We start from the raw sequence: 22,903 nt of genomic DNA, 5'->3' as shown, positions 1-22,903 counted from the left end.
AAATCTAATGCGCCAGTCCTGCACAGAACAGTGACATCATTGAAACAGATGAAAAACTTCTAGACTTAAGCCTAAAGAGATCATTGATTTCACCAGATTATTCAAGAAAAGGAACCGGACCATTGGACTAGGAAAGCTAGCTAGATCAGTTGGTGGTGGATGTGTAAGGGTATAGAGACACACAACACATTGATTTACACTTGGAACGCGCCAATCCAACGCTTTTCTCTTCAATCTTATTAACAAAATTTATCTCTTACAATGATACAATTTTGTCTCGGTCCTTACTCAACCTATTCTACCCAATAGGATTGATCCCGACTAAGAATGAATCTGATACTCTCTCTTTTCTATCTAACACAACACCCTGTGTAGATCTAAGAGAGTAAAACCAACCCTCTCTCTTTTCTATCTAAACTCTCACCAGAATAGATCTAAGAGAAAGAAAAACAATTCTCTGCGCACTTAATCACCACCCTGATTAACGTCACAGAGAACTGGGAACACCCCTTCTAAGCCTTATCTTTGTGGCTTCGAAGTTTACAACTGTATCCATATTCTAGAGTGCTCAAATTGGCTCGTGGCCTACTCCTAGAATATATATACACGACTTGATAAACCCTGAAAGGCGAATCTCTAAATATCACGGGATAAGGAAACTGTTTGTTTCTCAGCTTTATCCTTTCCTTAACTCTTGCGGAGAATATTCTTCATATCTCCAAGCAAACGGAAACTGCTTGCTTCTCAAGCTTATCCTTTCCTTATTTCTCGCAGAGAATATTTTCCATATCTCCAAGTCCAATCTTGTCTCTATCTTCGACGCCAAGTCAGCAGCCTTCCTTGACGCATCATCACATCCACTCACGTCTTGCCACGTCAGCTCACACATCCATGTCAGCAACTCAAGCGTCTGTGATCTGATGCAGCTTCCTGATTGGCACAACGCTCTGTTCGGCACAAAGACTTGTTCCTCACCGCGAATTGTTCCAGAATCTGCATTTACAGGATGTTGATGTCACTGAGTCTATAATCAGATGGTCATCTTGCACGCATATTCCCACCGCTCCACTCCTCAGATTGTCGCTCGTCTGCTAGTAAAATATTGTATGTACACATCTGATTTTGTTCCTGCAATCTCTTGGTTTTGTAGTAAAACATTTCCATGCAAATAGCCTCAACTGTATAAACTATAAACCAATCAGAAATAGAGTGTGATTTAGATGTTAAAAGAAAGAACAAGGAAATGTTCATCTGTTTGGGTTTCGTTGACTGAGGAGTCAGCGTGAAAACTCTGAGACGGTTAGATGATTCCAGTTAACTAAATATACTTAAATGTGTAAAGTAATTAAATTTTCTTAAACGCAAACGTATCAAAAGTTGTAGGAGTTGTGGGTTCTGCAGGGACAGGATTCAGATTATTATCTTCTGGTGCAGGAATTGTAGGTTCTGGAGGTTGAGGTTTTGGCGTAGACAGCGGTTGGATAGGCATTGTCTCTTCTGATGTAGAACACGGTTCTGCAGCTCGCCAAGCTTGCAGTAATGGTGATCGGTATTTGGGATTCAGATGCTTGTACTTGTCATGAAATGGGAAAGTATCTTCATCAAAGATAACATGACGAGAGATGTAGACCTTTCCAGTTGGGGGATACAAACAACGATACCCCTTGTGTTGATTGTTGTATCCTAGAAACACACACTGCAAGGATCGTGGGTCGAACTTTGTTTCTGCAACTGGTCTTAAACATGGATAGCATGCGGAGCCAAAAACTCTAAGAAAAGAGTAGTCAACCTTCTGTTGAAGAAGAGTTTCATGAGGACTCATGTTGTCAAGGACTGAGGATGGGAGGAGATTGATAAGGTAGTTGGCTGTAAAGAAGGCTTCTACCCAATATCTGAGAGGAGTGTGACTGTGAAACAACATTGATAAGCCAAGCTCCACCAGATGTCTCTGCTTTCTCTCTGCAACTCCATTTTGTTGAGGAGTGTAGGGACAAGATATTTGATGTTTGATCCCATGTTCAGCTAAGTGAGTTTTCAAGGCATTACTTGTAAACTCTCCCCCACCATCACTCTGAAAGACCTTAAGCTTCGTATTGTACTGATTCTCAACAAGCTTTTGAAACGCAACAAAGACAGATAGAAAATCTGAAACGCAGGGGATAGAACCAAGAGAAGCGAGAGTGATCATAAACAAAAACGGCATAATATTTGAAACCTTGGTTCGATACAATAGGTGAAGGACCCCAAAGATCACAATGGATTCGATCCAGGGGTTTCAAAGCTCTGGAATCAGAAGAAAAAAACTGTAACTTAGTACTCTTCCCCATCTGGCAAGGCTCACAAACAGGGGACATTCTGCTCTTATTGACTTCTATCTCCTTGCTACTTTGAAGGTGTTGTAGAATCTTGGAGTTGCAGTGTCCTAATCTACGGTGCCAAGTTTCTGCATCAGCTCCACATTGACGGTTTGAGAAGAACACTTTAGGCTCCTGATTCTGCAACACATAGAGAGCATCCTCACGAGGACCCTTTGCCACCACTTTCTGAGTGGTCAAATCGATTATATAAACCTTGTTAGAGTCAAAGAACACTCCACACGGGTAGTCATCACACAATTTTGACACAGACATAAGTGATTTTTTCATAGCAGGACATACTAACACCTCATTGAGTGAGATGGTACCTTTAGAGGTTGAAATAGTGGTGGATCCGATATGTGTGATTGGTAGGTATGCTCCGTCTCCAACCATCACTGCATCATTACCCTCATATGGCGTTGATTCCTGAAGAGCAGAGGTTGAAGTGGCAATATGAGCAGTAGCACCGGAGTCTGGATGCCATTCTCTCCCACTATCATCCGAAACACGCAAGGAGGAGAAGGCTTGAGTCGTGACTTCACTCTGATAGTTATTGTCGAACCGATTGTAACACTTCAGGGCTGTGTGACCAATGCGTCCGCAGATTTGGCACACGGGTCTCTCTCCTTGAGTTGTCGAACCACTTTGATGTTGTGGAAACCCTCGACCCCTTGTAGAGTAGCCTCCTCTGCCCCGATTCTGACCAAAGCGACCACGACCTCTCTGATTTGGAGAAAACTGAGGAGCACATGGGTTTGTTTTCTCAGTCATGAAGGCGACGTGAGGTGAGACGGCATTGGAATCCTCGTATGACTGCAGCTTGCTGTCAAATCCTTGAACCTCAGTGATAACATCGCTGAAAGCCAGACTTGTCGCTAGAGGCTTTGAACAAGAAGAGGGTCTTGACTACCTCGAGACATTCAGTCCGGTTGTTAGAACAACAACCATTAGGTTGGTCCTCGACACTGCAACAAATCAAGGATGGCCAATCAAACAACTTGATGTATCAAACGCCTTTCTACACGGAGAACTGCAGGAACCAGTGTTTATGTTTCAGCCTGCGGGTTTTATTGATCCAGAACGGCCAGATCACGTGTGTCGCCTCACCAAAGCTCTCTATGGTTTAAAACAGGCGCCAAGAGCCTGGTTCGATACCTTTAGCAACTTTCTGATAGACTTTGGCTTTGAATGCAGTACCTCTGATCCCTCTCTATTTATCTGCAAACAAGGGAAGAAGACTTTGGTGTTACTTTTGTATGTCGACGACATACTTCTTACAGGCAGTGACAACTCTCTACTGGAACAACTCCTCACTGCTCTGAATAGTCGGTTCTCCATGAAGGATCTGGGTCCTCCCCGCTACTTTCTTGGAATAGAAATTGAAACTATTCAAAAGGGTCTGTTTTTGCATCAACGAGGCTATGCCACAGACATACTACACCAAGCCGGGATGTCCGACTGCAATCCAATGCCCACTCCTCTACCACAACAACTGGAAAAACTCGATACAACACCATTCCCAGAACCTACCTACTTTCGAAGTCTTGTAGGGAAGCTCCAGTATCTGACAATAACTAGACCGGACCTTCAGTATGCTGTCAACTTTATTTGCCAAAGGATGCATGCTCCAACCAACTCTGACTTCACTCTGCTCAAAAGAATTCTTCGGTATGTAAAAGGCACTCTGGACTTTGGTATGCCAATACGAAAACATGACAACCAGTCTCTCTCCGCTTTCTGTGATAGCGACTATGCAGGATGCAAAGACACCAGACGGTCCACCACAGGTTTCTGTATTCTGCTGGGATCGACCCTGGTATCCTGGTCTGCAAAAAGGCAATCGACGATCTCTCATTCCTCAACAGAGTCAGAGTATAGAGCATTATCCATTGTTGCTCGAGAACTCACTTGGATATCATCCTTACTCGTGACCTAGGCATTACACAATATCATCCCACTCGCGTATTCTGTGATAATCTGTCAGCTGTCTACCTATCCGCCAACCCAGCTCTGCACAACCGAACCAAACACTTCGACAAAGACTTCCAATACATCAGAGAAAGAGTAGGTCTGGGGTTGATCGAGACACATCACATTCCTGCAACACTACAGCTTGCAGACATATTCACGAAACCTCTACCTCGTCCATCTTTTCTTGATCTTCGACGCAAACTCGGTGTTTCTGTTCCTTCCGTCACCTCCACGCCAAGTTTGAGGGAGAGTGTAGGAGACAATGAGGCCCAAGTCCAACAATGTCAAGCCCAAGTCCAACAACATCAAACTTTGATTCCACAAAAGACAAAATCAAACCCTCAACGGCTAAAACAGAGCAGCTGCAGAACCCGTACGGAGGGTGTCGTCTTCTCTCATCCAAACAGATTTGAGCTTCTGGAATCCTCTATCAATGACTCAGCCTATTACAGCTGTCCTCAAATACAAGTTTTGCTTTAGTAGGATTCTAGAGTCTTTCTTGTTATTGTATATAAAAAGATGTAAATACCCTAAAGCAAAGTTAACGAATATACAAGATTATTCAGAATATACCTTTGTCCTTTAAATCCGTTCATGGTATTGTTGTTGGACTTGGACTTGACATTGTTGGACTTGGGCCTCGTTGTCTCCTACAAAAGTATCATCAAAGCAGAGTCGTTAAACTTGACACGCCTTTAACACTAGCCATATTCTCTCATAACCAATCCCGATTTTGCTATTCATTAATTAGCTTCATTGCTAAATCTGCTTTCCCCACTTTCCTCAAACCATTGATCATCACTGTCCCTGGCACTAACAAATGGGAAAGCATTAGCTTGATTCATGTTTTGGCTTAAACCCTTTTTGGAATTTATAACTTGATGCTTTATGCTCCCATCAAAGTTACCCAATACCTTGATCGTTTGAAACTATATACATCGTAAGCCTAATGTATGCATTGTTTTAAGTTTTCTTAACTTTAGCTCCTCTACTATATTTCTTCCTATGTCACAAGATCTACGCTTAGTGCTTTCACTGCTTTGGAATGGAACTTATAATACAAATATCTATATATATATATATAAAAGTTTCCCTTATACATAATATTTTTATTAATTTTTGAATTAAATTTTGTTAAACACCAAAGAAGATATATGGTTTTAATGATTAAACTATTTTCCAAAAACACCAGAAGGACCACCAAAGAAGATGGTTTTACCCCAACCATCAAGACTTTGTAGAACATAACTCATACCGATATCTGATACAAGATCGTTTCTATCATCTACTGACTCAAGTACTGCTCCTTTATTTTCGTCAAGAACGGACACGCCGCGTGCATATGCATATAGTTTCGGGTACGGACCCGTCATTGTTTTGCCGTTACCCATCGGACAACTCTTTGAGTTCGGGACACTGAACACATCTCCTCCCCAGTATATATCGGTGGCAGTATCACCTAATCCTACCAGAGTTTGAATTGGCCAAAAACCTACGTCTGTGTCACCCAATCTTAACCACCAGTTCCCACTCGCAATGTCCTTGTAGTTGAAAAAATAATACAACCAAAACTTAAATTGAGAAGAAAGTAACTAAGATGATCGATCTGAGGTGTAACTAATTAGCATGTATAATAATGTTGCTTACTCGGAAGATGTAAAATCTAGCTTCCATTATCTCGTCGGGTTTGGACACCTTGAAGACATGACCAAGAGGGATTTCGGAATTTTTTACGACGAAACCTGGACAATTGGTATTGAAACATCTCTCCTTCTTTGTCTATATTTAGAATAAAACACACATGTAGATGGAAAAGAGTTCATAAAAATTGTGTTTAACTAATGATTAGAGGAGGAGTAATCTGACAGGTATTTTTTTTAAATAAAAAATGGAAATTAAACTTACTTTTAAATACACAAATAATCGACAACGATTATCTCCATATAATGTTGGATTCACCTGTAGATTTGGACAACATACACGTTATATTATAGAGAACTCTATATTATATCCATATATATAGTGGCTAGTATTTTTCTTAATTTTATATATCAATGGTGATGGAAAATGAAAAATATAGGATTGGGTAGTGGCCAGTATATGGGTATCTTACGGTCCAACCGGCTTTTATGAAATCATCACCAGCAGCTACTTTGATCAAACCAGAACTAAATTGCAATTGGCCAACGTCTGGAGTTTGGTATAGGCTAAAATAAGCTTCTGCTCCTCCTAATTTCATAGTATTGTCTAGCTTTTTGTTATTCACTTGAGCTCCCGCAAACTGTATCATCCAGTCTATAATTGAATAAATCAGAAAATTTGATGTAGATAATGGATTAATTATAGAAGAATTATTTACGTGTAGTCCCGGTTCAGCATCGGTTTGAGGATGTATAATTGAGCCGGTTGAGTTTCTAAGCCTCATCAGATCCTCTTTGGTTGTCCTTTTGATTGGTACAGTTCCATGTGGACACCCGACTCCTTTGAACTCAAATGCTTTAATCTTGTCGCTACTCAAATCTTTACTTTCGCGAGTCGTCAATTTTTGGATCTCATGATTTGGTTTCATCTAATCCAAAACATTTTAGCAAGCAATTTTTTGTATTATTAATGTAAATGAAAAACAATTAGATTCATCATTCGATGCATGGAGTTATATATATTCCAAATTAAGGGTTTAATAAGCCAAACCACTTACGTCAAAATGAAAATCATGGTCTTTTAAAAGAGGATTATCGAACGCAGGTTGCTTATAGAAATCGACACAATCATATACGTCACCATGTTCCGTCTGAAAGAAAACACAAACTAGTTAAATGTTAAAAACAACATACTGTATGTAATAGATGCGTCTTATCATTATAGTGTTGTTTATGTATCTAACTACAATGAATAAAACCTGAGATTATTCTCTTCAACTTATATATATATGAGTTTAAGTAACTAATTTACCTTCACAGTTTTAAGCGCAGGTTTATTCAGAAGCTTAAGTTGCAACTCTAATTCCAAATTTTCTTGTTGAGACAATCTTCTTCGTGCTATCACACAATTTGTTATCATTAGAACCCCTACTAGTGTCAATAACCCCCACTTTCTCATTTTGTATAGTGTATACGACTTTTCACTTTCGTTTTTTGTTTGTTAAATTTTCTCCAATATGTATACATGGTAGTATATATATATATATATATAAATACCTTAGTCAACTATAATCTAAGGTATTGATCGTGTGTTTGTTTAATAGAACAAATTTACTGACCGTTTTGATTTGTTTTTTTTTTTCTAGCTAAAATTGATGTTGACCACATATTGTAACGAACAATGATTTTAATAATAATATTCAAGTGGATGTTGACCAGATATTGTAACGAACAATGATTTTACACAAGTGAACCAATCCCAATCTTCATTGCTAAATCTGCTCTCCCCACTTTCCTCAAAGCATTGATGATCACTGTCCTCCTGATCCTCTCTCCCTGGCACTTCTCTTCCTCTCTCTCTGTTATCCCATCTGCCAATTTACATCGACCAGCTTTAATTTACACACTGTATTAATCATATCTTAACACTTCTGCATCAAGTATCACACCCATTTGGAGCTCACTCATCTAGAATCTTACACGTTCAGACAGAGACCATGTTAAGACATTTACATATGCTTCCACATGCATTTCACTTGTAAGAGAAAAAAAAAAAAGACTGTTGAGCAGAAAACAGTTTGTTCAGTTCTGAAAACGATCAAAAGCCATGTCTCATGTCTTCGGTTTCTCTCCAGGGAATCTAGGAAATTGACCAAGAGAGTTCACTCGACTAACACCTTCTACTCCCGACCAGTTCTGTTCACCTTCCGTCGTTTTCTTTGCATCAAGTATAGTAGCTGTTGTAATGTTCAGAGCAAATATCTAAAAGTTTCATCTTATAACAAAATCACTATTGTATTGAACTCTTAAGAGCGTTAATACTTAATACAAAAGGGAAAAAAAAAAAAAAAAAAAAAAAGAGAACAACACATGGGCATATGGTTTTAGTTCATATATCTATAGAACAATGGGATAATAAGTAACACACAGGGTAATTGCTAATTACAACACAGCTTCAATATAGTCAGTCCATCATGAACTGAACAATCAAAGATCAGGAATCAGACTAATTCATCAGCCTACTTTTACCGGATTTGCTGGCCATATGGCTGTTTAATGGCGTCAAGTAGAATCTAACCAAACCATTTCTGAGGTTGTTGGGCGAGTAAGTACCAAGCTTGTCATCTCTCTGGAGAAGATGATTCTGTTTGCTTTCAACACCATGAAACAATCCATCTTCACACGAGCTTAGTCTTCCAGTCTCAACACCAGTAATAGAGCCATGGAACAGACCATCACAAGAGCTTCTCCCACCTTCAAAGCCGTTAAGAATAGAAGCACCACGTAACATACCATCACAGGACTTTCTCGCACTAACGCTGTAGCTTCTTATGAGTTTCTCGCTAACATCACCATTGGTTTCTCCTTTAGCTACTCTCCTAAGCTTCAACAGAGACTCAGCAAGAGAACCCTCCATAGCATTCCCTCCAAGTTTCAAACTTTGCTCCGTTTTCATTTCGTTCTTCAACGTATCTGTTTTCCTATGAATCAAACCCCAAAAGTTCCATCCTTTAGACCATTTCTTACCACTCTTCTTCAACACAAAACCATCTTGCTTCTTCACCTCACCAGCAGCAGCAACACAACTAACACCTTTAGAACCTAACTCCAAGCTCTCCGGTTTATAATTCTTGATTGAATACCAATTCGAATCCCTAAGTTCTCTCTCAGTAACAAGCAACTTAGCTCCATGAAACAAACCAACAGTTTCAGGTGATACCTTAGCATTAGAAATAGCTTTCAATTCATCAACCTCAAGCAATCCATGTCTAGATGATCGATCAAAGCTTCTCCTCCGCCGTGAATCCAAGTAATAATCCCTAGTCTGAGCTGTCCCACCAGGATTGTTCTTCTTCTCCTCCTCTTCGTCTTCTTTACAACCTGATACCTTCTCCGGAGAGGCTTTAATAACATCTTCAGTTACAGAGGATAAAGGTACAAGCTTTGGATATGTCTTGCCTATCAAACACCCGTCCCATGAAGCTCTAGGCTCCTCGAACGAGATGCGTCCTGCGTCGAGAGATAACCTAGGATCTACATCACATGAGCGACGGCCGAGACTGTTGCCGGAATCTGGCTTTTTACCATTGTGTTTGAGTGAAAATTTCTTAAGTGTTCTGCTAAAAACAGAGTCTTTGACGTTGTTCTTCTTGATTGGTTGAGTTCTTGATTCCAGATCTATAAGCTCCTTCATCGTCTTCTTCTCTCCATCTTCGATTTCTTCTTCAACCAGACTCTTACCGACATCAAAATTCCTAATTTCTTCTTCTTCGTCTTCTTCTTCTTTCAAATCTGGGACTACAGGGAACCGAATCGAGCTCTGTAGCAGGTGGTCGTCGTCATCATCGCCGGCAAATCTGTCGTGGAGAGAGGAGCCGTCATTAGACCTAACATCACACGATCTGCGACGTGGCTGGTCGAAAACAGAGGCGGATGCGGATGCGTCACGGACGGAGTAAGAGGTAGCACGGCGGAGGTCAGGGACGGAGGAAGAGAGAGCTTCGATGGCGGAGAGACGTTCGCGGAGACAGGTGGCACAGAAACCAGTGGTGGGTTTAGAAGAAGGATGACGGTGACAGACGGCTGAGTGACGACGGCGACGACGTTGCTGGTGAGTCATGACTCTTCTTTAAGGGTGGTGGTTTGGGTTCAGTTCAGTGAATGGAAGAAGAAGAAGAAGAGAGTGAAAAAGTTGAAGAATCTGTCAGTGACATTTGTTTTTAGGATCTCGAGATGAGAAAGAGAAGAGAAAGAAAGAGTGGCGTTGTCAACACAACAACAACAACACTAGTAGTTGTAGTACACAAGTGAGAAGAGAACCCCTTTCCCTTTCCTTAAACCTTTTCTCTCATTTTTATTTCTTTTTTTTAATGCCCCTAATAGTATTATTTATTTCTGTATCTCTCTTACAATTAAATGAGAAAAATAATGTTATGGTTTTGGTACAATTATTAAATTGAATATTGTAGTAAATTTTTGGTATAATTTTGTGTCACATGAGAGTGGCAGAGAGAATCAAAAGGGAAGAAGTGTACAAACACCATCCCATTATGAGCCTGACCTCTGCGTTTGTAGGACGAACATAGAAAAGGTTTCTTTAATTAGTGAATGAATATTAAAGTTTTTATAGATAGACCAAAAGGATAATAAATTGATTGGAAAATGGTGAAAACACGTGTGTGCTCATTTGTTTTTTTTTTTTACCTTGGGGGTAAATATTTGGCTGCTTTCGTCATTTCTTTGGATTCCCCATCGAATCAATAAATAAATAGCTTCCAATGTCAACTTTTTTTTTTTTTTGTAATTCTTTATTTGGTTGGACATATTAGTGATTAGTGATTGATATTTTCAAGTAGAGAGCACCAAGAGTTAGTTTTAGGGTGCCAAACAAGATGACAGATGTAACATTTGACCTACACGCTTAGTTATTGATACAACGACCATAAATTAAAGTTAAGTGAGTTTGTTCAAATGTTCCATCATCGTTAACTGAAGTTTGTGTTATATCATTCAAAACAATAATCTCTCTTCTAGTTTTAACAAAGAAAACAAATTACTATATTTTCCTCATTACAAAATAAAAGAAAAATATAGCATGACATTTGATAATATAAAAACATGTGCATTAAGGGATAGAGTAATTTTCTCTAAAACGTTTTGTGGACAGCAACGGAGGAGTGCCCATTGAGATTCGGAGTTCTCAAAGAGTGTGTTGTGTTCCCAACCAAAGCATGTCCCAAAAAAATACACAGTTATTGTTTTTTTTCTTTTGTTTTGTCTGAATGTGATTTGTTTTCTTTCTGGTAAAAAAGATTGGAATTTTCCGACGACTTTAGTCTTATTTGTCCACCAAAGACTTCAAGTAAAAAGTGTAAAGTTTACGCGAACGTCAATTTCTCATATATTAAAAGTGTTAAGCCCGATGAATTCAATTAATATGTTTGGGCTTAAAAATCGTAAATTGGGCGCAAAAAGGAAACAAATTAGCCCATTATGTTTCGTCGTCTCCTCCATCTTCGTTCTTCCGGAGTAAGAAGTTTCTGCTACGAAATTTCATCACTGTGAACACCATTGTTTTTGTTCGTCTTTAAAGGTGATTGTTTTTTTTTTTTATGTGGAGATAGATACCTCAATTTCATCAATAGCCGGCGGGAGATTTGATAAGTACATCAAATCATCACTCTCGGTTTAAGAAATTTTGAAGTGGATTACATAAAAAACCACAAACTTTCACCCTCCTATATTAATCTCTCTATCCAAGATGCTGACTTGGTCTGTGATACTTGCAAAGGTAATCTCTTTTTAATTGGATCTTGTTTTATTGTAGGGATAGAGTTTTGAGCTGGTTTCTCTGTTAGGGATAGAGTTTTGTTTCTGTCATCGTTTTGATGATTTATGGCTTATGATTTTGTAGAAAAGACTGATCTTTCATCTTAGCCATATGCTTATTATATATGTGGACCTTCTTGCCAACTCAACGGACCACCACATTTTACTTGTTAGTGGATACAACCATCATTGTTATTGAGTTAATAAATTTCACAAACATTATATATCCGCCTTGTCAAGAGAAGTTCTTGAGTTTGTTTGTCTCCTCTTTTGATTCTCTAGTCTACTGGATAGAATAAAAGAACCCAGTTAACATTTCCTTGCTGAATGTTCATTAATAAAACTTTGTCTTTTCAGGTGCAACCTCTTCAAGGCTTCTTCAACATTGTTACCTCTAGCACATAGGTATGGATTCTGCTGCTTGTATTACTTCTTGAGTTATATATAGTGCTTTCTTGATGGGTATAGGATTTGCATATAGTTTGACAAGAGAGAGATTTAAAAGACATGTGATTAGAATTCTTCTCATATCTTCCCTCATCCTTAGACTATTAAGGTTAACAAATATCAATGAGTCGTTTTCTACTCTCGAGTCTTCTTGTGTGGAAAAGTCAAAAGTATGCAAAAAACTCAGCATAAGATCATTGCATATTATCATTGACTCTGACAATAGAATAACAGCCAAACTTGCAAGACCAATCAAGCTCTTTGAATCGGTCTACAACACATTAAAAGAACAAAGATATATATATATTCAATTATACAGATCAATGATGGGTCGTTATGCTTATATTATTATATGCACATACATATCTGGCGTTTAACAACAAGAAAAATAAACTTACATGACTGCAACATACTTTCTTTCTTGGACTTTGGACATTAGAAATATTATTCACTTCCTTCCTATAACCATATCTATAGACATATGCCAATGAGGAGCAAAACCCCTACGCCTCTCCACTTCTCAAATAGAAAGCATCAGAAAGCTGATTCTGAGTATACTTGGGGTGATGTAGGTACTGGCGGGAAAGCGAAGAATGTCTCTGTCCTCGGTACGATCAGAAGGGCAGCCAGGAAAGTCTTTGCTATTATTTTCTTAGGACAACGAAAGTTAAAGCCAGCAGAATGTAGATCTGATGCTGGAGAGAGCAGCACGCTTGAAAGAGAATCTACTTGTAAGCATTTTGGTGTTTGACTAAATCTTTCCTAAAACATCCTTTCTTTAAATAGGAGCATGCTTTGAATCTTATAAGCACTGGTGATGTATGCATACCATTAAGAGAAACAAACTTTGTTTCAAGTTCAAACCTGGGAGTCTTTGATGGATGAGATATATTTCTATACATCTATGCTCTCTGTTTTGCTGTGACAATATTTTTTATTATATTTGCAGTATCAGGCTGGACTGGTTATTCATCACCAAGCTCTTTTGGAAGGTCAACAACAGAAAGAAAGGTTTCAGGTCAATATCGTTTTTCTGGTTCAAGATTTCTAAGTCCTGGTAAAGATTCATCTTCTAGCAAAAGTTGGCACCTTGGACCCGTAATTTTTTCTTTTGGGGAGCTTCAAAGGGCAACTGCAAATTTTTCATCAGTTCATCAAATTGGAGAAGGCGGTTTTGGAGTTGTTTTTAAGGGAAAGCTTGATGATGGAACTATTGTTGCTATCAAGCGTGCAAGAAAGGTAGTATTTGAATCTTTTTCTTGGAAAATATGTGGATAAGAGATTGAAGTTTCTGTAAAATATTTCGGGTAGAAATAGTCACTAACTCAAGATTCTGTGGCAGAACAACTATAGCAAAAGCTGGTTGCGAGAGTTCAAGAATGAAATATACACATTGTCAAAGATTGAGCATATGAATTTGGTAAAGCTGTATGGATTTCTTGAACATGGAGAAGAAAGGGTTATTGTTGTTGAATATGTTGGCAATGGAAACCTAAGAGAACATCTAGATGGTAAGTTGTAAGAGTTACTTCTTCTTTTTCTCTGTGTATAGAGTATAGACAAAGACAAATCCAGTCTCTAATTTAAGACCATAGAGAAATTGTCCAAATAGAAAATATCTGAATACAGAACTCTCAACTTTTGTTCTTCTTCATCATACGCAGGTTTACGGGGTAACCGACTTGAAATGGCAGAACGTCTTGAGATTGCGATTGATGTGGCTCATGCATTGACCTATCTTCACACATATACTGGTACTCTTATCATTTCCTCTTCTTCTTAGTTTATCGGTGTTACAGGATAGCTTAGTGTGCCAAGATTGTATATTGCAGATACTCCCATAATACACAGAGACATTAAAGCATCAAATATTCTCATCACGGATAAGCTTAGAGCCAAAGTAGCAGACTTCGGCTTTGCTCGTTTAGTTACTGAGGATCCTGGGGCTACTCATATATCAACTCAGGTCAAAGGATCTGCAGGCTATGTGGATCCAGATTACCTCAGGACGTTTCAACTAACCGATAAGAGCGACGTTTACTCTTTTGGTGTTTTGCTCATAGAGCTTCTCACCGGAAGACGTCCGATTGAGTTAAAGAGACCACGACATGACCGACTCACGGTTAAATGGGTAAGTCACTTTCTAGTTTCCCTTTCACACTATAAGCTCGAGATGATCTTAACAATGGAGAAACTCGTATCATCTTGTGCAGGCATTGAGGAGACTCAAAGAAGATGAAGCTGTTCTCATAATGGATCCATTTCTCAAGAGAAACAGAGCAGCCATTGAAGTGGCTGAAAAGATGCTGAGACTGGCGAGCGAATGTCTTGCCCCAACGAGAGCTACACGTCCGGCTATGAAAGGCATTGCAGAAAAGCTATGGGATATAAGGAGAGAGATGAAGGAGACGGTGCTTTCTTCCTCGGCCTCTAATTCTTCGTGTTCGTCAGCTACACACAGCTTCATTGACCGTGATTCAGACAGATATGCATTGCCGAGGATCGAAGACAACGAGAATAGCATTGAGTTACTCTCACCTTGATGATATCAATTTGTAAAACATGTTACTGCTTCTCTCATTCAAAGAAAAATCTTATTTAGATGAATGCAAATACACACTACAGTTAATTGTCTTTTGTTGTCAATACAAGATAAGAGTGCTCTGAAGAAGTCAAAAATATTAAACACTATTGTGAAAGAAGAGAGAATTAACACCACTAATAAACGAATGAGATAGGTTTTGATCTAATCATCAATAATGAGAAAAGACGTATAGCATGCTCAACTTTGTGGGAATACTCTCTGATTAAGCAACTAAGTCCCACAAAAGAAATAGAAAGGCCAAAGTAGAAGCGAGATTGAATTCCATAAACATCAAATCACAACCATTCCCCAGTTGGCAAGTCATTACACAACAAATCCAGAGAAGATGACATTGACGATGAAACATCACTAACAACAACAACAACAACCCACAAAAAAGGATACAACAAAAACACAGAAACCCTTCTTTTTTGTATTATATATAAATTTACAAAAGAGACTCTTCACGTCTCTCAAGCGAATTTAGGCTTAGGCAAGGCTGAGCCACCAAGGCCGCTGCTGCTGCTGCCACCGCCTCCTCCTCCTCCGTGGACTGGTCCAAGCTTCTGGATCCAATGTTTCAGACCTTTCCTTGGGTCCTTACAGATCTTGTTCGAAGACAGATTCAGGTTCCCTTCACGTTCCAGTGAAATCGCAAACTGTTCAAGCACTTTCACTATCTGCCAGAACTCTGGTCTCTTATCCGGTGCAACTGACCAACACTGCTCTATCAGAGCTTTCATGGCTGCTGGACAATCTGCCGGGATAGTTGGCCTAATGTTCTGAACCAAAAGATCAACAATTTTTCACATCTCAAATGGTTGAACCAACTGAACAAAATAGGACCTAAAGCATACATGTGCTGTAACCGTAACCATTAGACGTGCTGAAAGATGGCATAAAATTCCACGGAAGACTACAATCATGATATTTGTCAGTAGACGCACAACAGAATAAATTACCTTGTGTACGACTGCGAAAGCAGCTTGAATAGGATTCATGTCCTCATACGGGATTGCTCCAGCTACCATTTCCCATAAAACGAGTCCAAAACTGTAAACATCAGCCTTACGTCCGTGTGGTTTCCGTTTTATCATTTCAGGTGCCATCCACCTATACGTTCCAGGGTCATCAGCCAACATGTCGCAGTACTCTTCCTCGCACGCTATGCCAAAGTCAGCGATCTTCAACTGGAAGTCTTCGTCGATCAATACATTTTCTGGCTTAAGATCCCGATGAATAACATGTCGTGAGTGAATATATTCCATTCCTTTTGCAATATCTAGAGCAAATTCTATCAGCCGTTTCAAAGGAAGAGACCTATTCTCAGGCTTGTGCAGAAAAGATCTTAAGGATCCTTCAGGTAAATACTGCGTGAGGACACAATATACAGGCGGATCCTTATACGCTCCCACAAACTGGTTTAGCACACAAATAAGAGAAGGGATAGTTAACAAAAACCGTAGTCATTCCATAATCCATCAAGACTGACGTAACAATTAACCAAGAGAATATAACGAGAGAGGAGACAAAAAAAATTCACCTTTATGACATTTGGATGGGACAGTCGTGACAAAAGGGTGACTTCCTTGGTAAACTGTTTCTCTAAACGAGCTCCCAAGCATCCATTATCGTCATCATCAGGGACAGTGATAAGCTTCACGGCAACAGCTTTATCTTCATACTTACCATGGTATAGCCGGCTATATAACCCGTGAGCAAACTTAAGCCCAAAGAAGAGCTTTGACATATCAACACGGAACTCTTCAGAAGCTTCCACAGCACTCACTCTACGGCCAGTATTATCAAAAAGCTTAGACCAACCTGTGTCCTTCTTGCTCTTCACCCTCTCTTGAATTCTCAGAGTGCCAAGATCTCTGATAGGACCAGAAGGAGACCGCAAGTTGAACGATCTCTTATCAAAGGAGTTCTTATGAGAAAGCTTAGGCTTCATTCCTTTCTCCGATTCAATTCTTCTTGGATGAGGAGTAGAAAACCTCTTACGCTCAGACCTAGCTTCCTTAAACACATCAGGAAGAGACATCTGAGGCGAGGGAGAGACAGATCTCTGCTTGTTAGTCACAGGGTTTGTCTGTATTTCCGAATCAACAACATAAACATCAGCCTCCACCAAACTTGTTGTATCTTCAGTAGCAGTCTGTGAGTTACTCGTCTTCGGATCCAATGACGAGGATGAAGAAGATGATCTAAGAGGTGGCTTTGCTTTCAGTGCACCAGAAGAAGTCTTGTCTTGGTTGTTAACCATAAAAGGGAGAGAAGCTAGCCTTTGGGAATTAAGACGGTAAGAAACAGTTTGAGAAAACTTAGTCCTCCTAATCCAAGAAGAAGCCTCTTCATCCATCTCTAACACTTATTGAAATGCTAAAAAAGCCTAAAACTTTTTTGTGTCAAAGACTAAAAAGAAGCAAAAAAAAAAACTCAAGCAAACCCGTGAATACGAATGAGATGACTTGCTGCTGCAATCTCCATCATCTCATTCAAGCCCCATTTCTCACCTTCAACCATTAAATCTACAAAATCTATAACACGAAAAAAAAAAAAAAAAAAAAAAAAAGTAGTTTTGCTAAGAATACTATTAAAACTCAATATATCTCCAAAACGCCCCCACCAAATCGCCGGAAAATCCTGAATTTTGTTTACATGCCCTCTTCCTCCTACACAAATCAAGCAGCAAAAACAAATCCATATGATAAAACAAGAACATAAGATGGATCTAATTAACAAAAATAATAAAGAAACTAATAATGTTATTTCGATTTTAGCTAACCTGAAGCGTTGTGTAAATGGTTCAAAGGGAAGAAGGAAGTAGAATCGGGAAAACGAAGAAGATCCGGCGACTTGAAGCTCGCCGGAGGAGGGAGGGAGGAAGAAGGTGGTGGTGGTGGGGGGGGGAATCGAAGGAGAGAAATCGAGAGCTAAACCATAAAGACGTATTTGGATTCTTCAAAGACCTTTTTGACGAATCCAGACCTCTTACTCCCCTTTTTTTAGATTGATTTTTTTTTTTTTTTTTTAAATTCACAGATAAAATGTGGAAAAATAAAAATTTAAATTCTTTGGAATATTATTATTAAGGGGAAATACGTTAAAACGACAGCGTATTTGTCTGTCTGTCAGCATCTCTGATATGCTCTAATGATTCTTGTCTGATTTAGATATTTAATTTAATTTTTTTCCAATTTATCAAAAATATATTCTAAAGGCGATTAGGCTTGCTTACGACTTCGGCCCATTAATATAAAACTACATGGGCCCAAAACTTGAACAAAATAAAAGAAAAGCAGAGGGTTTTGAGGGTTATTTACTTACATTTCAAGAAAAGCTGATGATTTTGAGATTGTTGTTCTTGTGTAGTTGTGTTGGGTCATAATTGCATCATCCCTAATTATGCGAAGAAAGTGAACCAAAATTGAAGACGTATTGAGTGATCTTGAGTAGTCGAACGCATTGGCTTTTGCTCACTTGATACGACGGTGTGACAATGCGGCTGTGACCTAATAATAGTAATCGAATTTTGTCCTCCACGTTTGAGCTTGTTCTCTCCAGTGATGAGGAAATTATATTTTATATATATGTTATTAGAAAAAGGAGATCACTCAATTAAAAAAAAAAAAAAAAAAAAAAAAAAAAAAAAAAAGAGGAAATCACTCAATATTTACGTAAACAACCTTTTTTCTAATTGAGTTTACAGCAGAGTTTGCTATGAAAGTTTTTGATAACGAAAAAATAGAAACGGTTTAGGTGGGATCTATATATTTCTATTTTATACATATTAAAAAAAAGTATGAATGTAGCTAGTTCATGAATGTTACTAGCTTAGTCCATGGTTCACAACTTCACATATTATACTGTATATATGTGTGTCTGTGTGGGGGCGAAGAAAACAAAATGGCCAAATTCAATGAGAGTAGAAGAATAAAAGAGAAAGAAAGATACAATTAGAGGTGAGTCCAAAAGATTGGTAAAACACAAATGCTTAACAACAGAGTCATTTTTTAGAGACACCACACATTTTGTCTCCAGACCTATTTCATGTCCTACGTATTTGGACGCACCCTTTCCTCTTATATCCTATTATCATCGTTTATACGCTACACATAATATCTTATGATCATATACATTGGTAATTTTTTATATATAGCCATTTTCGGAGATTAATTAGTAACATTATTGAAAGAATTTCTACCAATTAAGCTAGTTCAAATCGGTGGAAGATATGCACATATTCACAAATATACAAAATACTAAATCATTTTTAAGTCGCGAGCTAAGAACTAGTGAAATAAAAATGGATGCAACAAAAGAAAAATATTTGAAAAATTGACAACATGTTCAAAGATAGTTTACAAGAAGTACCAACCAAAACTATGCCACTATGGTCATCACTGTTTCTCCTAAAACGTAATTAAAATGTTAGTGCAAGAGAATCCATAAAAGAATGGAAAGTACTGGATTTGTCAACAATGTCGCGCGGTTGGATTAGAATAAGTTATACTCGATCAATGGCTTCCACTTTTGTTTTTAAGTGTATGTATGGGTCGGTGTATATATAACGTACCAAGCACTGATGCTACGTTACTTAACACTGATACCAAAAAAAAATAAGATTGAGGATACGTTGACGTACACCTAGTTTCACGGGAACTAGGGTGCTAGTGAATCTCGTTCCTATAAACACAAGAGAGACATATAGAAACCGAATCTAGTAAGTAAGCTAATGTATCTTTCTCGCAAAGTTATAACAATCATACTAAGTAAAAGTTTAGATTAAAAGAAAATTCTTATGGAAGAAGATATATATATATATATATATATTTAACAAACCATGCATCTCTTATTTATATTTAATGACAATTGCGATTGAAATCGTATTGACTTGTTGTTGAATCGTATATATAAATTTGTGAACGTTTCTGATTGTAAATCCAATTTTGATGATTCTGGATATATTCTCAGTGAAGTTTATCAGATTTGCGAGAACAAACTAGACAACAAATGGCTAGATGTTGAAACATAAAACAAGGAAAAAAATCCCACCCCTCAATTATAATCTCATAAGTTTTTTTAATAATAGTGTTTGATACTTGTCACATCCAAAACTTTTTATCCTCATTGGCCTATTTTTCTCTCAAATCTTCGATTGAGAATATGCATTAGCTATATATATATATATGGGTAAACTATGAACCTTAATATAATAAAAGTTCATCTCTTTTGTCTCTAAACTCTAAAGAGAGATAGAGAGAGGGAGAGAGATGTTGCCAGGGATACTTTTATGCTCACTTAATCCCAGGAATCACAGGTGAATTATTCATTTCAGTTTTTTTTTCTTTCCGTTGGAATATAACTTTTGATTAATATACTTTGTTGTAATTAAGTATGATGTGATTAAAGTGTTTTCTTAACATGTGTTTAATGATAAAACTTGGATTTATCGATGTATTTTGATATATCATATCATTAGTATATGAAATAAAGAGACAAAGAATTTGTACATGATTTTGGATTAAGGCAAGATACAGTATATATATATATACTGAGATAATCATGATTCATAACTTTATGGGATCATCACTTTTCTTGTCCAATCAAAAGGGCGATTAACAAAAAAAAAAACTGAGATAATCGCCACTTACTTCACTTTTGTCTTTTAGGAGAGAATTACACAAGATAAACTAGTACAGTATTTTTTATTTAGTCAAAGAAAAACTTTTATAAAAAAGTCATCAAAGGATAGAAAGTTATACTGTAATACCAATTTTTGAAAAGGGAAAAATAGAAAAGGAAGTGATAAACGATTAATTGCTTTTGTAATTCCAACTTTTGTAATTTCTGTAATGATTTTGTAAACTCATGTTGATATCAATGAATGAATTTGTTCAGGCGAAAAAAAAAAAAAAAAAAACTGTTTTTATTGGCATATATTGTATTTTTTTTTGGAATATTGGCAAATAAATAAATAAAAAGAAAAAAGGAAAGAAGAGAGCATGTGCATGGGTAAAAGATAAAAAATTGTCGAAAAGACCCAAAACTTTCCCCTAGGACCCAAATCGAGGCAAAGCTTTTACGAGTCACATCGTTTACAATTATAAAAAAAAATAGTCAAGGGGTCAAAACTCAAAACATAAAAAAGATAAGGGGTAATTCGGTAAATTCAATCAGTACTTAGTGGACTTCTCTTCTCTCCACACTAACTCTGACACTGACTCTTTGAGAAATTTGGATAAAATTCATAAAATCATTCGACGGCCGGAGAATTTATTATTATTCCGGTGGTATAAACTGACGGAGTTGGTTTGCTCTCTCACTGTTGCAGCAAAAAGAAGAAGAATGATCGAGAGAGCTTAGATACTGAACCTAAGGACATTGACTACTGGTACTCAGTTCAGTTCAATCGAGATCCTCCTAGATTTGCTCTCAAATCGGAGACCAACACTCACCACTCCCGCAGGAGCGGCGGCGAATTAAGCAAGGCGAAGAAGCGAGGAGAGATGGCGAACAAGGTTTCTAACTTCTCGGATCTGATTCAGCGAGTCACTGCGTCTTGTTTGTTGCATCCACTCTCCGCCGGCCGGCAAGATCTAGCTGGTAACCGCCGGGAAGAGTACGATTCCGTTGAAGAGGAGAATGATGAAGGAGAGATTCAGTACGAGGACGCTTTAGAGAAGGAAGATGTGAAAGATGAGACTATTAGGGTTAAGAGCAAGGGCGGAGTGAGCGTGGAGACGGTTCAGGAGATGGAGATTGTGATGGATGAAGTTTTCACGGCGGCGGCTGCTTTGAAGAGAGCTTACGTGGCACTTCAGGAAGCTCATTCGCCGTGGGATCCGGAGAAGATGCACGATGCTGACATGGCCATGGTGGCTGAGCTGAGAAGGATTGGTTTGTTGAGGGAAAGATTCAGGAGGATGAGAAGTGGTGGTGGTGGCCGGCGGAAAAACGATTCCGGTAGAAGAATGCTGAGAGATGCGGTGGCGCCGTATGAAGCAGTCGTGAAGGAGCTGAAGAAAGAAGTGAAGGTGAAAGACACTGAGATTGAGAATCTCAAGGAGAAAGTCAAAGTGGCTACTTCTATGGCCAATGGTGGTAACGGAGGAGGCAAGAAACACCGTTTGCTTTCTAGCCGGAAAGTGAACTGCTCCACACAAATTGCCGTATCTCCGGTACCGGAGTTATTTGAGATGACGATGATTCAGGTGAAAGAAGCATCAAAGTCTTTCACAGGGATTTTACTGTCTCTCATGCGAGCTGCACATTGGGACATTGCAGCTGCTGTTCGATCCATTGAAGCTGCTTCAGCTGCATCAGATGGAGTGTCAGCTTCTTCGTTTGCATCCTCTGTTCAGTCCTCTGTCCCGAACCAACACGCCAAATTTGCTCTCGAGTCTTACATCTGTAGGAAAATCTTCCAAGGGTTCGATCACGAAACGTTTTACATGGATGGGAGCCTCTCTTCTCTTATAAACCCGGATCAGTACCGTCGTGACTGCTTTGCGCAGTTCAAAGACATGAAAGCAATGGATCCTATGGAGTTGTTAGGGATCTTACCAACTTGCCATTTTGGTAAGTTCTGCTCAAAGAAGTACCTTTCGATCATTCACCACAAAATGGAAGAGTCGTTGTTCGGGGACTCGGAACAGCGGGAGTTGGTTTTAGCTGGTAATCATCCAAGAAGTCAGTTCTATGGAGAGTTCTTGGGGTTAGCCAAAGCGGTCTGGCTGCTTCATCTCCTTGCCTTTTCGCTTGACCCATCCCCGAGTCATTTTGAAGCAAACCGAGGAGCCGAGTTTCACTCTCAGTACATGGAGAGCGTCGTGAGGTTCTCGGATGGCCGTGTTCCTGCAGGTCAAGTTGTTGGGTTTCCTGTTTGTCCCGGATTCAAACTTAGCCATCAAGGGAAAGGATCAATTATCAAATCCAGAGTTTACTTGGTTCCAAGGGCTTAAACTGGTTTCATTGAGTGCCACTGTGTGTTAGTAATGTTATGTCTAGTTATCAAGACTTGGTTTTGGAAAATGTTGAAATAAAGAGTCCGTTCATTTTAAAGAGTTCTT

The 22,903-nt window shown here is 38.7% G+C and overlaps 5 protein-coding genes across 7 annotated transcripts; 2 read left to right on the top strand and 3 right to left on the bottom strand.

The window, feature by feature from the left end:
* Window positions 1-5,500: 5,500 nt before the first annotated feature.
* On the bottom strand, window positions 5,501-7,427 carry LOC147949260 (protein neprosin-like). Its single transcript, XM_087470724.1, has 7 exons — window positions 7,281-7,427; window positions 7,027-7,119; window positions 6,688-6,897; window positions 6,442-6,609; window positions 6,234-6,287; window positions 5,976-6,107; window positions 5,501-5,869 (listed from the first exon to the last, which is right to left on the bottom strand). The coding sequence occupies exons 1-7, from the start codon at window positions 7,425-7,427 to the stop codon at window positions 5,501-5,503; spliced, it is 1,173 nt and encodes a 390-aa protein (XP_087326850.1).
* Window positions 7,428-8,244: 817 nt separating this feature from the next.
* Window positions 8,245-10,349, bottom strand: LOC104736288 (protein OCTOPUS-like). The gene has a single exon (XM_010456253.3). The coding sequence runs from the start codon at window positions 10,086-10,088 to the stop codon at window positions 8,475-8,477; it is 1,614 nt and encodes a 537-aa protein (XP_010454555.2). The 5' UTR covers window positions 10,089-10,349; the 3' UTR covers window positions 8,245-8,474.
* A 1,034-nt stretch (window positions 10,350-11,383) lies between these two features.
* Window positions 11,384-14,878, top strand: LOC104736281 (calmodulin-binding receptor-like cytoplasmic kinase 1). 3 transcript variants are annotated; one of them, XM_087471826.1, is made up of 10 exons: window positions 11,384-11,497; window positions 11,593-11,759; window positions 12,155-12,202; window positions 12,817-12,975; window positions 13,194-13,301; window positions 13,395-13,483; window positions 13,587-13,755; window positions 13,909-13,998; window positions 14,077-14,375; window positions 14,458-14,878. In XM_087471826.1, exons 7-10 carry the CDS (start codon window positions 13,656-13,658, stop codon window positions 14,785-14,787), a joined length of 819 nt encoding a protein of 272 aa, XP_087327952.1. In that variant the 5' UTR covers window positions 11,384-11,497; window positions 11,593-11,759; window positions 12,155-12,202; window positions 12,817-12,975; window positions 13,194-13,301; window positions 13,395-13,483; window positions 13,587-13,655; the 3' UTR covers window positions 14,788-14,878. The 3 variants fall into 3 exon arrangements, with proteins under 3 accessions (XP_087327952.1, XP_010454543.1, XP_087327947.1); XM_087471821.1 differs by lacking the exons at window positions 11,384-11,497; window positions 11,593-11,759; window positions 12,155-12,202 and having other exon boundaries at window positions 12,600-12,975; XM_010456241.3 differs by lacking the exons at window positions 11,384-11,497; window positions 11,593-11,759; window positions 12,155-12,202 and having other exon boundaries at window positions 12,567-12,975; window positions 13,194-13,483.
* Window positions 14,879-15,090: 212 nt separating this feature from the next.
* LOC104736272 (serine/threonine/tyrosine-protein kinase HT1) lies at window positions 15,091-17,904 on the bottom strand. Its single transcript, XM_010456229.3, has 4 exons — window positions 17,617-17,904; window positions 16,372-17,503; window positions 15,791-16,246; window positions 15,091-15,610 (listed from the first exon to the last, which is right to left on the bottom strand). The coding sequence occupies exons 2-4, from the start codon at window positions 17,188-17,190 to the stop codon at window positions 15,302-15,304; spliced, it is 1,584 nt and encodes a 527-aa protein (XP_010454531.1). The 5' UTR covers window positions 17,191-17,503; window positions 17,617-17,904; the 3' UTR covers window positions 15,091-15,301.
* Window positions 17,905-19,924: 2,020 nt separating this feature from the next.
* On the top strand, window positions 19,925-22,895 carry LOC104736254 (protein GRAVITROPIC IN THE LIGHT 1). The gene is made up of 2 exons (XM_010456213.3): window positions 19,925-20,151; window positions 21,166-22,895. Exons 1-2 carry the CDS (start codon window positions 20,105-20,107, stop codon window positions 22,793-22,795), a joined length of 1,677 nt encoding a protein of 558 aa, XP_010454515.1. The 5' UTR covers window positions 19,925-20,104; the 3' UTR covers window positions 22,796-22,895.
* The last annotated feature ends 8 nt before the right edge of the window (window positions 22,896-22,903 follow it).

Source organism: Camelina sativa, chromosome 2, assembly GCF_030686135.1.
Source record: "Camelina sativa cultivar CO46 ecotype springtype chromosome 2, ASM3068613v1".
Taxonomy (NCBI): domain Eukaryota; kingdom Viridiplantae; phylum Streptophyta; class Magnoliopsida; order Brassicales; family Brassicaceae; genus Camelina; species Camelina sativa.
This window is presented reverse-complemented; position numbering and strand designations above follow the sequence as displayed.